This window comes from Lissotriton helveticus, chromosome 12 (assembly GCF_964261635.1).
Source record: "Lissotriton helveticus chromosome 12, aLisHel1.1, whole genome shotgun sequence".
In the NCBI taxonomy this organism is placed as follows: domain Eukaryota; kingdom Metazoa; phylum Chordata; class Amphibia; order Caudata; family Salamandridae; genus Lissotriton; species Lissotriton helveticus.
Window position 1 is genome coordinate 424,921,643 of NC_136073.1, and position 17,812 is coordinate 424,939,454.

At 46.7% G+C, this 17,812-nt stretch overlaps 1 protein-coding gene across 1 annotated transcript in view; it reads left to right on the forward strand.

Annotated features, from left to right (window-relative positions):
- Positions 1 to 17,812, forward strand: part of RBL2 (RB transcriptional corepressor like 2) — an 817,437-nt gene that overhangs the window by 312,992 nt on the left and 486,633 nt on the right. Inside the window, exons 9-10 of the mRNA XM_078670248.1 lie at positions 3,211 to 3,377; positions 12,387 to 12,496. Of these exons, the coding sequence (XP_078526374.1) occupies positions 3,211 to 3,377; positions 12,387 to 12,496 (277 nt within the window). The remainder of the gene's footprint in view (positions 1 to 3,210; positions 3,378 to 12,386; positions 12,497 to 17,812) is intronic.

A 17,812-nucleotide genomic window follows, 5' to 3' on the forward strand; every position in this document is an offset into this window, starting at 1 on the left:
GAGATCAATTTGGGGCCTCAGCAAATGAGAAAGCGCAGGCCACTGGGGTGCCAGCTGCTGTACAGCGGGCAGGAGAGTGGGTCACCCTCCCAGTTGGTTAAGTCCCGGGGAGCCAAGAGGCAAGGTGGCCTGCGCACAGGGGTGATGCGAGGGAGATGAGGCACAAAGTTTGTAGTGGACTGTGGAGGTGTTTATTTAACGGCCTGGCAGATCAGGTCCGTCTCGGGGGCCCAGGCGGCTATGTGTTGTACTGCGCTGGAGTTCTTCTCTTGCCCGCACCAGTGAGCCTCAAGGAATGAGCCGCGAGGGTAAAGTAAAGTAAAGTCCACATTTGTAAAGCGCACAATCACCCATAAGGGTCTCTAGGCGCTGGGGGCCGTCGGGAAGATTAAGCGAGCTATTGCCCAGAGTCACATGGTGCTGGGCTAACCTGCCGCCGGAGCCGGGGATCGAACCGTGGTCCCCAGATTCCAGAGTCAGTCGCCCTGGCCGCGGCGCCACACCTCTCAGAGGTTAGACTGCCAGCCGGAGACAGCCCGCAGTGGGGCGGTAAGGGGGCGTAGTGCCACCGTCAAAGGACCCAGGGCACGCTGAGGGAGGCCCCGATCTGCCGCAGCGAGATCAGAGCCCTCACTACCGTGCTCCGCAGCCCCGGACCCCACAGTACGGCACTCGCACCCCCGCCCTGCCACAGACCACACTCCAGTATGGCCATGCACTCACTTGGTGTCCGCTGTATGCAGTTGCCTCGCAAGGGGCAGTGCTGGCTGCTCAGGGCGCCGGTGGGGCTGTGTTCGTTCGACAGGGGCACTCCGCCGACTCTCAGCGCCACCTCCGCAGCCACGCCATTGAGTAGGCTCCTCGGCCGCGCGCAGGCTCCAACCACGCCAGGCGCTCGCTTTCTTAAGCGCAGCGACTCGCAGGCAAGGCGATCAGTTTGTGTCCCAGGGTGCAGGGAGCCATTCTGCATCCACGCCGCCCAATGTATTCACCCCTACTACAGTGAATACATTGGGCGGCGTGGATGCAGAATTTGTATTGCTCGAACTAAGGAATAGGCGCAATCTGCAGCTTGCATATCGGCATCACATACGTTGAAGACTGCATTCGGTTGCTAAAGGATTATTGTCAACATATGACATTGTGTATTAAGAATTTTTTATTGTACATCTATCTGCCCTGAGTAGCCCTAGAAGATACGTATTAAACCAACCTCGACCCTACAACAATCAAGTAATTGAAAGGCAGAGTTATTCCTCCTTAGTGATCCGGCTGTACCCCAGTGTTGGCATTAGAAGTGGATTTTTAACCTGGATTTTTGTAAAATATGGTGTTTGTCCCCTGGTGTTTGAAAGTGAGTGGGTATCTGGATAGGTCCTGAGGAAGGTGATTGTTATATTTCTATCCCACCGAAACGCGCATCGACTCTGCGTGGAACCCGGTGGAACATTCTGTGGTTCTAGTTGTGGCAGAGGTTCTCCCTGTCATACAGTATACTCAACTGTGTACAGATACTGGATGTATGTGGTTGGTGTGAGAGTGAATGAATTAGAGCGATTGTAGTATGATTGTATTTATTGTATTCCAAACCAGGGGCCTGTATGTTTTCTTTTGAAAAATAATCTTGTCTTGCTATGTACTTTTTGTATTGAAAAAACAATAATGAATTAATGAATAGTTTATGTATTATGTGAAACTGAGATGAACCATGTACTAAATGTTAATATGAAGAATATATTGTATTTATGAAAAAGGAAAAAAGAAAAAAATAGTTTAAAGGAAGAGATGAAAGTATCGATAAAATAAAAAATAACAATCGGGCAATCATATGTGTCACTGTTGTGTCTTGAAGGTTTGCGAAATGTATACGAACAATGTTCAAATGTAAAAGTCATATAGGCTATGAGGGAATTATTTAGCATTGCATAGATCCTGAACTTCCTGACATCCTTGAGGAACACAATCATCAAGCTGAAATCACAACTTATTCATTCACAAAAGCATATTTTGTTTTGGAGCTGTCCTGGATCATGGCCTTCTGTATATTGCAATGAGTCCAGGACATTTGAGCTATAAAACAGATATTTTAGTCTCAGTCGAGTCTAATCTTTGAGAGAGCAACTTTGAGGCTATATGGCCTTTTAGCCACCTGCATCCTCCGGGTCAGCTTTAGCAGGTGGCCTATGTAGGCTCTGCAATAGAATCTGGAGTTCTTGTGTCTCAGCACCAAGGAAACATATCAGATATCGTTCAAATTTCAAATACCTGATTATGTTGATGAACATGTTAATGCTGGGCTGAGACAGTCACCTGAGCGAGGTGGAGATCAGAGGACACTGGTCTCTGATGGAAGCCTGACTCCATATCAGCTCCCTGGAGTTATGAGCTATTCACTTGGCCTTGAAGGCCTTCCTACCATTTAACATAGGGAGTCTGGTGTTTGTTCTCACAGACAAACCACAGCAATGTGGTATTGCATCAGGCAGGGTAGATTGCTGCCCTGTGACAGGAATCTGTGCTCCTCTGGAGTTGGTTGGAGCATCAGTGCTTCTTCATGATTTTCAACCTCATGGCAGGTTCCTTAATTGTCAAAGCATACAGCCTCAGTAGATGGCGTTTGCTCGACCACGAATAATGACTACATCATGAGGTGGCGCAAGACATCTTCCAGCAGTATGGAGAACCCTGGCTAGATCTTTTTGCCACCGGTGCGAATGTAGAGTGTCAAAAGGTTTTCCCATTGGAGTTTCTGCGAGAACAGTCGCCAGGAGATCGGATCTGGCTGGAATTAGCATCACATGCTTTTTCTGTCAATTGTTCATGGCCTCTCGGGCCCAGAAAGAAGCAAGAAAGAAACTGATACGTGCAGGAGTGGTACACACATATGTGTCTTCGCTTCGTCACTTCAGTGCTGAGCTAAATGCCGCCATGTAAGGGGTCGCTATGCTAGAGAAAAGTTTTCAGGATTCAGTTTGGCACATGGAGAATATTCTGAGGTGAGGAATCTGCGGATAGCTAGACTACCCAGCATAAAGATCATTATTGAAGGTAAGCAACTTGTCCTTTTGTTCATACTTAGAGTTGATGTTCCAAATTGTACCAATTTGCATATAACCATGTTGATTGCTTTGTGGGTTTTCGTGCGCTTTTCTAATACCAGTCCATATTGGTGCTATACCATATAAATTTGAACATGTTTGTTTTTTGCAGGTGAGAACCCTTAAAATTTCTACTCCACTTACTGGTCGCAAGTACATCAAAGAGAGCAACCCCTATGTGACTCCTGTCTCCACAGCAACACACAGTGTGAGCCGCCTCCACTCCATGCTCACTGGATTAAAAAATTCAGCAAGTGAAAAGTTGCTTCAGAATCTGAGGTTGGTGACAGTTGTTAACTTATGCATGTTTGCAGGTTGTACAAGCACAAGATACATACAGCCAGATTCATGAAAGCAAAATCGGCTCGCAAAGGGCCAGATTCTGAGAATCTGGCCCTTTGCGAGCGCTATTTTTGCATTTGGGATTCATAATCCCAAATGCAAAAATCGCAATTCTAGAAATCGCTAAATTGCGATTAATTGCATTTAAGGAATCTCAATTTGAGATTCCTTAAATGCAATTCATGAACCATTTTAAAATTGCGAATTCGCAATCTGGGGCCGCTATTTACCGCGAAGTCTAACTACGTGGTAAATAGCAAAAACTTAGAAAAATGCACTTTAGTGCATTTTCTAAGTTGTATGTTACACACACACATGTCCTTTGGACATGTGTGTGCGCAACACCAGTGTACATTACCATTTCAGGGTTGCTACAGGGTGTCCTTTGGATACCCTGGCACCCTTGAAATTGCTTCCTTATTTGCGATTCGCTAATTGCTAATCGCAAATAAGGAATGACTCCCCATTCATTCCTATGGGCCTTTAGGCCCATAGGAATGAATGGGAAAGCCATTCCTTATTTGCGATTAGCAATTAGCGAATCGCAAATAAGGAAGCAGTAGAAATCGCTAAAAATATTGCGATTTCTACATGAATCCCGTTTTGCGAGTCTTTAATAGCGATTCCTTAAAAATCGCTATTAAGGACTCGCAAAACATGACAATGATGAATTTGGGGGATAGTTCTTACAAAAATCACTCTATATACTACCTAATAATCATAGGATCTTACATTTGTTTAAGGATATTTACGGATTCTGCAGTCTAGTTGAGCCTTAAACTCATGTTGTTGAGAGTGGCTGCCACTAAGTTTTCGCTGCAGAAATTGAGCACCCCTGCAAACTAAGGTGGCAGGATAAATCTTCCCGTCATCCATTTCAAGTCATAAGCTTTTATTCGATTTGAGAAATACAAATCATACAAGCATAAAAACATATAAAAATAATTCATTATATACATTATAAAAATAATTCATTATATACGTCATCCATTTACTCAACCACAATATCTTCAAATTCAAGATTTGGTAGCCAAATTGGGGTTCCTTTCCACTACAGAATCTCACAAGTACAGAGAATATCTTTACAACCACAGCAGCAAACTGAAAACCCTCTCACCCCAAAGGCACCCTTCTCACACTTTCCTTCAGTGGTTCGAAACGGATGTATGACGTTACAACGCATACTTTTACAACGCATACCTTTACAACGAAATTTTTACAACGCAAAAACTATTACAACGCATGTATTTATAACGCATGTTTTTACAATGCAGGTACCTTTACAACGCATTGTAAAAGTTTTCGTTGTAATGGTAGTGCGTTGTAAAAGTTGCGTTGTAAAGGTTGTTTCCCGTTCGAAACAATTCTAGATGGGAATAGTAGATGAAGGAGGTGACTGGAGCAGAATGAGGAGAACATGACACTCTCCTGACTTAATAGAGCCCTTTTTAACCGCATGCGCGCTAACGGTTTTCCCGCTGCGCGCTGCGTTTTTTGAAAAGCCGCGTTACATGACGAGCTCAGCTCGTCATCAGCGTACGAGCGCCGTAACTCATGACGAGCTGAGCTCGTCATGAGCGCCGAAGTGGTTAAAAAAGATGATACCTACCCAGCTTGTGGTGTGTGTTCTGCTGGCAGTGAATTTGGAGCTCATTGAAGGGACTGTCTAGATATGCAAGCTTCATACTCCTTCATCTGAAACATTCTGCAACACATTGTGGAGACTTCTGTATTCTGCCTCCCCGCCGGCCATGTGGTCTAGGAATTGTTTCAGCTTGGTAATGTATTTTATTAGCAACAGACTACTTGTCATGTTGGACACCCTCTTTCTGATTGCCTCTATATTGGACATTTGTGTTTGTTCTGTTTTCATGTCAGTTCTGTGCTGCCCATTTTTGAGTTCAACATCTTATCTAAATAACCATTTCTTTTTGTGTTGAAACATTTTGTTCGAGGCATATGGGATTCAGGCCACACACTATTGCATAGATCACCATCTGGTGGTGGGCCTGGATGATTACACTTTGTTTTTGTCTTGGAAGAGTATTTGTCTGTTGGATGACTCCTCTTGTAGATTGTAGTGCACATGGGCATCAACTCCATCTTCAGATTGTTTTTTGCCGCCATCGGGCTCGGATGTGTTTATCTTTCGGTCCCGTTACCGATCTTTCGACTTCCAGACTTTCATCATACCATCGGTATCGTCTTCGACAGTAATTCCGGCTACCCGCGTCGAAGAAAGGATTGCGCTTCTCGATTCCAGCCTTCGTCGGGGCCGTCGGACCCAACTGCGCCATTGGGTCTTTGGCTCATGGAAAGAACACCTTTCAAGAAGTGCCCTCAATGTGGACACAAATTCCCTCACACTGATTTTCATGAGGTTTGCAATCTGTGCTTGTCTCCATAGCACGAGAGTCGAGACTGTGAGGCCTGCACTTCGTTCCGGACCAAGAACACCATCAGAGACCGTCAAGCTCGAAGAGTCATGGCGCAGTCATCTTCGTCGACACCAGACCTCATCATAGACGAGTCTCCGATCGAAGTAGAGTCCGAAGAACAACAGCAGGACAACATTGTTTCCGAAGCACAGGATTCAGCCTCCAGGAGCCGGGGATCAATCGGAAGACGACAATGTTCTTCCATCTGGTCAACAGGTCGTGAGTACAAGCGTCGACCCTGTTCACCACCCCATACGGGACAGGCTTCGGTTCCACCTCCACCTCCGGGTGCAAACCGACCAAAACCTTCCGACACCCCGCCTACTGGCTCAGCAACGAAGAATACAAAAAAGCCTCCAGTCGACTCGGGCTCGAGTCAGTCTATCGGTCACGACAAGCAAAAGGTCCTTAAACCAAAATTAACCCCGGCACTGAAGCAGCCATCGGCGCCAAAACCGGTCGAGCCGAAAACACCGAAAGACGTTCTCAAGTCTGCCGAACCAAAGACCACTCCGGTTCCGAAAAAAGGCAACCTGAAGCCTGCTTCGGCATCGAAACACACTTCAGCTCCGAAGGTCGATGACTCCAAACGCACTTCGGGAGCAAAGATTCCGGATCCAAAGAGCGCAGATCCGAGAAAGACCAAGTCTTCGGAACCAAAACCAAAATCCGCTCCAAAGACCATAGACACTGTAAAACCTAAGCATTTTGGTCCCAAATAAGATGAATCGGCACCGAAAAAGGATTTTTCAGCAGAAGAGCTTTTCAGACCAGACCCAAAGCAAAAGACTCCTCATATTAATCCAAAGAGTCGACATGTTATTACAGTGGCTGAAAAGAGGAAAATGGACTATCCCAAACCACCTCCAGTTCCTCTCAAAAAGCATGCTCAAACTTCCCCCATAAGAATTCCTTCACCATTAATAGAGATACCAACAGATATTTCTCCAGTACACTCACCATCCAGCACACATAGCATTAAACCACAGGATGATGATGATGAATATTCACAGGGGGTAGAAAGTGAACATCATATAGACGACATAGATGACCCAAACAATATTCCTGGGCCATCAGATGATCCCTGGGTGCATTATAATGCGCCAAATCACCAGATCTGCCACAAGATGATGCATACCCTTCTAGACCATCTCCACCAGATGACACTATTGGGTTTACACAGCTCATTCATAGAGCAGCCACATTTCATGGAGGAGACTTACACACAGATCCAGTGGAAGAGGATTTCCTCATGGATACACTACTGTCGTCACATAAAACCACGACCACATTACCAATACTTAGTGGAGTGGTGAGACATGCACCAGAGGTATTCAAAGACCCAGTCAGAGCCAGGGTAATTAATCCCAGACTGGAAAAGAAGTACAAAGCGGCTCCATCTGACCCAGCATATATCAAAGGTCAGCTGCCATTAGACTCATTGGTGGTATCAAATGCGAGAAAAAGAGCTAACTCGCAGACAACAGGGGATGCTCCTTTCCCTGATAAAGAGTCTAAGCTTTTAGATGCTGCAGGGAAACGCACCATCTCACAAGCAGCCAATGTCTGGAGAATTGATATCACTCAAGCTTTGTTAGCAAGATATGATCTAGCTCATTATGATGAGTTAGAATCACTCATGCAACATTTACCAGAGCAATATAATACCAGGGCTTCTGATCTAATACAAGAAGGCAAGGTTATTACAAATACCTCAATCTGCTGTGCATTAGACACTCCAGACACAGCCTCCAGAGCAATAAATACAGGAGTACTGTTGCGTAGACATGAATGGATATGCATCTCTAGGTTCAAACCAGAAGTACAGGTCAGTATTTTAAATCAACCCTTTGGCCAGCAACATCTCTTTGAGCCAACAGTTGATAGTGCACTAGAGAAGATGAAAAAAGTTACAGATACGGCAAAATCCATGGGAGCTTTACAAACTCAGACCCATAGAGCGTCCTTTTGTCGCTCCTCATATAGAGCCTCTAAAGGGTTTCAAACTGACAACACCTCTTCTTATAAAGCGCCCACCCAAACCTCACCCAGCAAAGGGTATTACAGAGGAGGATATAGAGGTAACAATAATAAGGGCAGAGGCAACAACAACCGCAATGCCTCTACTCCCAAACAGTGACTTCCCTTCCATCCCCCAGACCATTCCACTCCTGTCGGGGGGAGATTACAACAGTTCCTACCTGTCTGAAACTCCATCACCACAGACAGGTGGGTAAGACAAATAATTCAGTCAGGTTATTGCCTGGAGCTCACTTCCACTCCTCCAACAATACCACCAGACAACATCCCATGTCACAGGAGTATCTCATACTCCTAAGACAAGAGGTATCATCTCTGTTACAAAAGAAATCAATAGAACCTGTCCCAAAACACCATCAAAACACAGGAGTTTACTCCCTATACTTTCTCATACCCAAAAAGGATGGGTCCCTCAGACCTATACTAGATCTAAGGCCTCTGAACCTGTACATACAATCCGACCACTTCCATATGGCCACACTACAACAAGTTCTGCCGTTGTTAAAACAAGGCGACTTCCTTGCCACATTAGATCTCAAGGGCGCTTACTTTCACATTCCTATCCATCAAGCTCACAGAAAGTACCTTCGATTTGTACTAGAAGGTCAGCACTACCAATTCAAAGTACTCCCTTTCGGAGTAACTACAGCACCTTGAGTGTTTATAAAGTGTCTAGCAGTAGTAGCAGCACACTTGAGAAGGGACAACATTTATGTCTTCCCATACCTAGACGACTGGTTAATAAAATCCAAGTCATACCACCAATGTGTACAGCACACGCACCAGACCATCTGTCTGTTGTACAAGCTGGGATTCACAGTAAACCAAAAGAAGTCACACCTCCAACCATCCCTATCTCAACAGTATCTAGGTGCCACAATAGATATCTCCAAAGCAATTGCATATCCCAATCTTACAAGGATACAAAGTACGCAAGCTCTTATACAAAAATTCCAGCCCCAACACACACTACCAGCTCGAGTGTTCATGCAATTAATAGGAATTATGGCATCTTGCATTTTCATAGTACCATACGCAAGACTACAAATGTGCCCCATACAGGAGTGTTTGGCAAGTCAGTGGAATCAGGCTCAACAACAAATAACAGATCTGGTGGTGGTGGACGACCGGCCATATCACTCTCAGCAGTGGTGGAACACCAAAAACCTTTCCGTTCATAGAGCCTGTTCCACAGGTGGTGCTAACCACAGACGTATCTCTCACAGGATGGGGAGCTCATTTAGAGAAACATACAGTACAAGGTACATGGACACTGCAACAAAAGTTACTCCACATAAATCATCTGGAGTTGTTAGCGATTTTCCTAGCTCTAAAATCTTTTCAACATTACCTGTCAAGAAAGGCTGTACTGGTCGGTACGGACAATATGACGGCCATGTATTACATTCAAAAACAAGGAGGAACACACTCCATACAGCTCTCCTGGCTGGCGCAGAGCATATGGAGGTGGGCCCTTCCTCAAAAAATCTTTCTGTTAGCAGAACATCTACCAGGAGTTCACAATCAAGTTACAGATCTGTTAAGTCGTCAAAGACAACAGATACACGAGTGGGAACTTCATCCACAAGTTCTTCAACCATTCTTTCACAAGTGGGGACAACCAGAGATAGATCTGTTCGCCACACACCGCAACTCCAAATGCCCAAGCTTCGCCGCCCGATACCCACACCCATTATCCAAAAGCAATGCGGTATGGATGAGTTGGTCAAACAAATTTGCGTACGCTTTTCCACCTCTCCCACTAATTCCGTTAGTGGTACGCAAGCTACAGCAACATTCCCTCACATTGATTCTCATAGCACCAACGTGAGCAAGACAACCGTGGTAGACCACACTACTAGAGCTATCAGTAGTACCACATCAAAAATTAAAACTCTCTCCACATCTACTGACACAGAACCATGGAGAGATCATGCATCCAGACCCAATGCAGCTCAATCTAGCGATTTGGCTCCTGAGGTCTTAGAATTTGGATACCTCAATCTTCCGCCTGATTGCATGAATGTCATAAAAGAAGTGAGACGTCCCACCACTAGAGCATGCTACGCAGCCAAGTAGAAAAGGTTTGTTGTGTATTGCACAAATAACAACATTAACCCATTAGATGTTTCCATACAAAACATCACATGCTACCAACTTCATCTACAAAGATGTAATTTAGCATACTCCTCAATCAGGTTACATCTTGCTGTTATAGCAGCTTATCTTCAAAACAGACAACATTTGTCATTGTTTAGAGTACCTGCCATCAAAGCGTTTATGGAAGGATTAAAAAGAATAATTCCTCCTAGAATACCACCCTCTCTGGTATGGAATTTAAATATTGTTCTCACTAGACTTATGGGTCCTCCATTTGAACCATTACATAAGTGTGAGTTACAGTTCCTTACATGGAAAGTTGCATTTTTAGTTGCTATTACCTTACTCAGAAGAGTAAGTGAGATTCAGGCATTAACAATTCAAGAACCATTTATACAACTCCATCACAACAAAGTGGTTCTTAAGACCAACTCGAAATTTCTGCCAAAAGTCATTTCACCATTCCACCTCAACCAATCGATTGAGTTGCCAGTATTCTTTTCCCAACCACAGACAGTTGCAGAAAGAGCTCTACACACATTAGATGTAAAAAGAGAACTCCTCTACTACATTGATAGGACAAAACCGTTTCGTAAAACAAAACAACCGTTTGTGTCCATTTCCCCTCCACACAAAGGCAATCCTATTTCAAAATCAGGCATTGCAAGGTGGATTGTTAAGTGCATTCAAATCTGTTACCAAAAAGCAAAACGCACTCTATCCATTCTCCCTAGGGATCATTCTACCCGTAAACTAGGGGCATCTATGGCATTCCTAGGAAATATACCATTAGATGAGGCAGCTACATGGTCAGCTACATGGTCTACACTGCGCACATTTACGAAACACTACTGTGTAGATGTGCAGGCAAAACAACAAGCTACTGTGGGCCAGGCTGTACTCAAAATATTACTTCAAACTACTGCTACAGATATGGGTGGTTGCTGCTAAGGGAGAAAACTGCTGTGCAATCGATGCAATAGTGTGTGGTCTGGAGCCCATATGCCTCGAACGGAAAATGCTACCTACCAGTATGCATCTGTTATTGGCATGTAGGGCTGCAGAACCACACACACCCACCCGCCTCCCCGGCTACCTATATCTATTTGCGCACTACGATCTACAGGAGGAGTCATCCAACAGACAAAGACTCTTCCAAGACAAAAACAAAGTGTATTCATCCAGGCCCACCACCAGATGGTGATCTATGCAATAGTGTGTGGTTCTGCAGCCCTACATGCCAAGAACAGATGCATACTGGTAAGTAGCATTTTCCTTATCAACAGCATAAGCTCTTATGAAAACAACCACAGTTGAATAAGCCTTCCACAGTTTTGATCTTGCTACTTAATGTAGCAATTCTCAGAAAACACCAGCTGGCAGTTTGATTGCATCATACTAGATTATTCTGACTTAAGCTGGGATATTTAAAATGCCTGCTGATGTTGAGCCATTTGACGAAGATGTCTACTATTGCTCCTACGAACACTTCAACTTTCCCAATTTTATCCCTGGCCCGCTTACATTCCCAGTTGCACATTGTACAATCTAATTACCTGTTTTAGAGATTGACAGTCAGTGTACTCTGTCACAGATGCAAAGAAGTACCCTGTCTGCCAAACCGTCAGTTCACCCACCCCATTTACAGACTGGTCGACCCTGTGTGTTCTGTTGACAGAGACCCCGGCTGTCTCTGTGAATGAAAAGCTCCCTCTAATGGACTGACTGAATACGAGCTGTCGTAGGAAGGGTTTGATGCTTTCTGCCCTATTGAGGATGGGTGGTGTAATGTCCTTTTTTTCTGGTAAAGCCTGGCAGAGAGGGACAGAAAAAAACAGGACATTAACACCCCTGCCCTGCCCTCCCATCCCTCCCGTCTCCCCCCAGCAACCTGGAATTAAACTCTCTTGATTTATTGTTTATAAGAAACAAATTCCTGCTTTGAGAATTTGTTTGTGAAAAACAAAAACTTTGGAAAAGTTGGAAGACGGTCGTCAGAACCGATGGTGGGCAACCATCAAAGTTTTTGTACTGCAGTGATGGCCAGTCCTTTCAAGGTGTGCAAAGAGGAACACTGGGCCTGCATTCGTCTCTAAATTAGGTGGATGGTAGTCTGTCACGCTGACAGACTGTACCCTGTCCTGAAAATCTTAAATCAGGCCCTAAGTTACTGTCCGCAAGGTTGATGCAGTTTGCCAGCAGTACTTCCTTGAGATCTTTCCCATCTCGGCTATTCTTTTTACATGAGGCTCCATTTTTTTCATCTGCTCAGATGGCATGTTCTTTACTTTCTATGTCTTTTTCTCCATTTACAGATGCATTGAATTATTTAATTTTAGGAGCTAACAGTCGGTTTATACCTCTGCAGGACAACCTCAAGGGATTTTTCTCAGCCGATTTCCGAGAGGTTGAAGGAAATGCATGAAATATTTTCTCAACATACGCCATGTGACGGAGAGGAAAATAATTACTCTAAAGGTTCGTTTGTTTATTTATGTATGTTTAGTTTAAGTTCTGTGACTGTTCTCATGTCTGCAGCATAGTTTCTCACCGGTTTATCTGAAGTTAATGTGGTATTGTATTAGAAAATCATTTGTTAGTACCTGTTTGAGTAATTAGAAGCTGATAGGAACATTTTAAGGTCAAGGTGAAATACACTTTAGTTGCTGTAAAAGGGAGGCTTCTTTACGTTCAGCTAATATTTTTCAACCGAATGTTGCTCTGGTGTGTGATTACAAGTGTAACGAAGTGGTACCTTTATTCAGTGGTCCCTTTTCTGTTACTGAATTGCAGTCGGTTGCATTTAATTAATTTTCATTGGGTAATTTAGTTAAAAAATTAACTGTAGATAAATACTCATTATTGTTACAGAATCAAATTTTGTATAGCACTTCATTTTATTCCAAAAGTGTACAGTACAAAACAAAGGTGTCGGAAGCTAGAGTTTTAATTGCAGGAGATTTCAACACAAAGCTATATGGACCAAAGCTTTTGTAAAGAGTTTACAGACCTTGTTGAAATATGTGCAGTACTTAAACTGTTTATTTCAGAGTTAAAGCAGTAACACATCTTTTGAATTGGTTGGTTGGGTGGAAGAGACCTTCCTGAACAACAAAAATCATATGTTGGCCACATCTGTTTGACTATAGAGAACGTTATGGTTAACATAGAGAACTTCCAGTTTGATGGCATGTGTGGCTGTAGCTGCCCTGCATACTCCTGCCCTGCATACTCCTGCCATCTAGTGTTGGTTACGGAGTTGTTGACTCCTTTGTGGAGTGGTGTGGCTCACTGGTTAGAGGCGGTAGACCCGGAAGCAGAAGTCGGCCCGGGACCAGGGTTCGATTCCCGACGCGGCAGGGTCGTGGACCAGGGTCAGCGGACTTGATAATTCTCACCTCGGTGCCTACTCTAACCAGGGGTCCCACTCGGCAACTCTGGGCATTAGCTTGCCTAATCTCCACAACAGCCCCATCAACGCCGGGGATGCCTGGCTCCACCTTGGGGATTCCCAGCAGAGACCATCCCACAGGGAAAGCCAGGACGGGTTCCCCAGCGGTATACAGCGCCAGGACGCCGACTGGCAACAGTGCGCTTTACAAGTATACATTACATTACATTACATTACATTTGTTAGATTGTTTTCTCTCCACCATTGGGTTCGGACATGTGTGCCTTTGCTCGGTGTTTCAACTCCGTTCTGTACGATTCTTCAGTTTCTTTACTGTCTCCCACGGTATTGTTTTCGATCGCGCTTTCTACTTCTGCCCTACACTCAAATTTGGTTGGTTTGGACTTCCACTGACGGCCCTTCGGGCCCGACTGTCTCAGGCCTACCGTCCCACGTGTCAACGCCTCCATTGAAGATGTGCTTCTAATTGAATGTACAATGTTTCGATTCTCCCTGCATTGCCATGCAAAATACCCGCACTCTGATCAACACCTCGTGTGCAATCGGTGCCTTTCGCCCAACTGTAAATAAGCCTACTGTGACACATGCGTCGTTTCGGACCAAATGGACCCTTTGGGAACAAAGGGCCCGTCCTTTGGAAATTTTTTGAAAGAGTGGGGATGACACTCACGACCTTTTCAGCGAGGCACATGCACAAGAAGATCCAACCGCCGAAGAAAAGGAGACTTTCTTCGTCGATGAAAGCTCTGACGTAGAGCTGGATATGAAGATGCACAAACTCACATCTGGCCAACACGTGAGTACTGTGACCCCCAGCCCCTGCTCACACATCCAGGTTGGCCACAAAATATTCCCTGCTTCAAATATCAGAGGTCTGCGGACCACCACTGCTTTCGGGCCATGGTCAGATCGTAGCACAGGCTACAGAAGTGCATATACATCCACTTCTACAGACGCATCCACTTTCCCATCAAAAACAAACCCAGCCCACATACAGCAAGGGTTATTTCAGAGGCTCCTTTAGAGGAGGGAACAACAAGGGAAGGGGTAGGGGTGCAAAGTAGTGACTACCCAATCCTCCCCCCCCCCCACCCCCGGCCACCCAACAGCTGTCGGGGCAGTCTATAGTTATTATACCCGGTCTGGGATTCCATCACCACAGGCAAGTGGGTACTAGCCATCATCCAGCATGGCTATTATCTGGAGATCATTACCGCATCGCTACTGGCGTAACAAAACTTGAGGGAGCCACCCTGCAAGGTACGTGGAGGGGCCCCTCTGGACTCAATTAGGAGCTCTCCGTCCAGCCTGCTCTGCTGAGAGACCCTCTGGAGCTTGGGGGCCCCCCACAGCCGGGACTGCGGGGTCCTGTTTTACACCACTGCTCATTGCCCAACATTCCACCTCGTTCTCGCAGGTTATGCAGGAACATCTAAGACTTCTCAAACAAGGTCCAAGACCTCCTTTTCAAGGGGGCCATAGAACTTGTCCCTCTTCAACAATAAGGCTCAGGCGTATATATTTTCTGATCCCCCAAAAAGATGCATCGCTGACCAATCTTCGATATCAGGCTTCTAAACCACTACCTCCGTAAGCCTTTGGGGATCCACTGGACTCTGTGCACACAATACCTTATTTTGGTATAGTATATACAGAGCCAGCTTCCTATGACCCATACCCACTACCCAAGAGCAACCAACTATGGATTTGGTGAAGAATTTTTGCCTCTGCTTTTCCACTTCTCTCTCTCATTCCATTTCCGGTTCGGAAACTCAGGCAAACCTCTCACACCATGATCCTTGTAGCTCCTACCTGGACATGTCAGCCCTGGTTCACAACGCTACTAGATCTCTCGGTAGTTCCACATGAGAAGCTACCCAATAGGCCAAACCTTCCCACTCAAAATCAAGGACAAATCAGACACCCAGATCCCAAAATGCTCAACCTAGCAATTTGGCTCGTGAGATCATAGAGTTTGGCTACCTTAACGTACTATCAGAATGTATCGACATTCTCAAAGAAGCTGGCAAACCCACAACTAGAGCCTGTTATGCTGCAAAATGGAAACGTTTTGTTTGTTACTGCCAGTCTAAACAAATAAACCTATCAAAGCCATGGTACAAGACATATTCTGCTACCTACTTCATTTGCAAAAGGCAAATTTAGCCATCTGAAAGAAACACATAGTGATAGATTCCTTACCTTAGAATTACCCCGAGGCGTCAGACTGGATCCGGAAAGTTTTCGTCAGCAGTACCCCTGTGCGTCGGAAGGTGGCATTGTGCAGCTATGCGTCCGTCATTGGCGTCGTGGTCGCTGAGATGATGTCGCGACAGCTACTAAGACGCCGCCCTCGCACGCTGACGTCAGTCCTTTCTTTTTCCGCACCAGCAAGCGTAGGTCTGGAGAGAGTTGTACCCCAAGTCATTTTTTGAGAGCGGTACCCCCGTTTTCAAGTCTTGCATGGACTGTCGTCGGATGATGTCGGTGACTGACCCGCACCACGTGTCTCTACTGCGTGGGGAGCGACCACAACCCCAAATTGTACCCCGACTGCCGGGCCATAGCGCCGAAGTCTTTGCGGGAGCCTGCCCGAAAGTTGCTGAAGGTCCGGCAGTCGGCTCCGCATCGCTCAAGGTCCCAGTCCCGTGGGAGGTTGAGCGACCGGTTGCGGAGCCATAACCATCGTTCTTCTGGATCGAAGTCTTCACACTTGGGGTCAGGTAAGACGAAGCACAAAAAGTAGAAGATGCGTCATCGCTCGACTTCTTCCCCTTGCCCGTCGCGCGACACGGCTGAGGGTGCGGGTAGTGCCTACGTTGCAGCTCCTATGGAGCCTATGGTGTCGCCGTCTGCCTACCTGCCCTTCCCGGGTCCGTTGGCGACCCCGGCCCATCTGCAGGAATTTCTGTCTGCCATGGCCCGCCTCTTTAGGCCGCTGGGCCCTGCCGGCGCGCCTTCAGGCCCCATGGGTCCGACTGGGGGTCCTCGCCCTTCAATGTCGGCAGCGCTGGCTCCGGCATCAATCAATCAATCAATCAATTTTAGCATTTGTAAATCGCACTACATACCCGTGAGGGTCTCAAGGTGCTAGGGGGGGGGGTGCTACTGTTCGAAGAGCCAGGTCTTGAGGAGTCTCCTGAAGGTTAGAAGGTCTTCGCTCTGCCGTAGGCGGATGGGGAGGGTGTTCCACGTCTTGGCGGTGAAGTGGGAGAATGATCTGCTGCCGGCAGTCACTCTTCGGATGCAGGGGACGGTGGTGAGGGCGTGGTCTGCAGAGCGGAGCTGGCGGGCGGGGGTGTAGAGGCTGAGTCGTCAGTTGTGGTACGCTGGTCCGGTGTCGTGGAGTGCCCTGTGTGCGTGGGGGAGGAGCTTGAAGGTTATTCTCTTGTTCATGGGTAGCCAGTGCAGGTCTTTCAGGTGGGGTGGGATGTGGCTGCAGTGGGGGATGTCGAAGATCAGGCGTGCGGAGGCTTTCTGGATGCGTTGGAGTAGTTTCAGGAGTTTGGCCGGAGCTCCTGCGTAGAGTGCGTTGCCGTAGTCCAGTCTGCTGCTGACTAGGGCCTGGGTGACCGTTTCGGTGGAGATCCACTTGAAGATCCTGTGAAGCATGCGGAGGGTGTTGGAGGAGGAGACGGCGTTGAGCTGCTTTGTCATGGAGAGTGTGGAGTCGAGGATGACCCCTAGGTTTTGTGCGTGGTTGGTCGGTGTAGGGGGTGCTCCTAGTGCTGTCGGCCACCAGGAGTCGTCCCAGGCCGAGGGGGTGGAGCAGAGGATGAGGACCTCCGTCTTGTTCGAGTTCAGCTTCAGTCGGCTGTTTCTCATCCAGTCGGCGATGGCCTTCATTCCTTCGTGGAGTTTGGTTTTGGCAGTGTGGGGGTCCTTGGTGAGCTAGAGGATCAGCTGGGTGTCGTCGGCATAGGAGATGATGTTTAGGTCGTGCTGTCGGGCGATGTGGGAGTGGTGCCATGTAGACGTTGAAACGTTGGGCTGTGAGATGAACATTGGGGTATGCCGCAGATGATCTCGGTGGCTTCGGAGCGGAAGGGGGGAGGCGGACGCTCTGGGTTCTCCCGGAGAGGAAGGAGGTGGTCCAGTCCAGGGCCTTCTCTTGGATTCCGGCGTCGTGGAGGTGTGCTCTTAGTGTGCAGTGGCAGACTGTGTCGAAAGCGTCTGACAAGTCCAGGAGGATGAGGGCCGCGGTTTCTCCGTTGTCGAGCATGTTCCTGATGTTGTCGGTGGCTGCGATTAGGGCAGTTTCTGTGCTGTGGTTGCTGCGGAACCCTGACTGGGATGGGTCCAGGATGTTATTTTCTTCGACGAAGCTGGTCAGTTGTTTGTTGACGGCCTTTTCGATGACCTTCGCCGGGAACGGGAGCAGG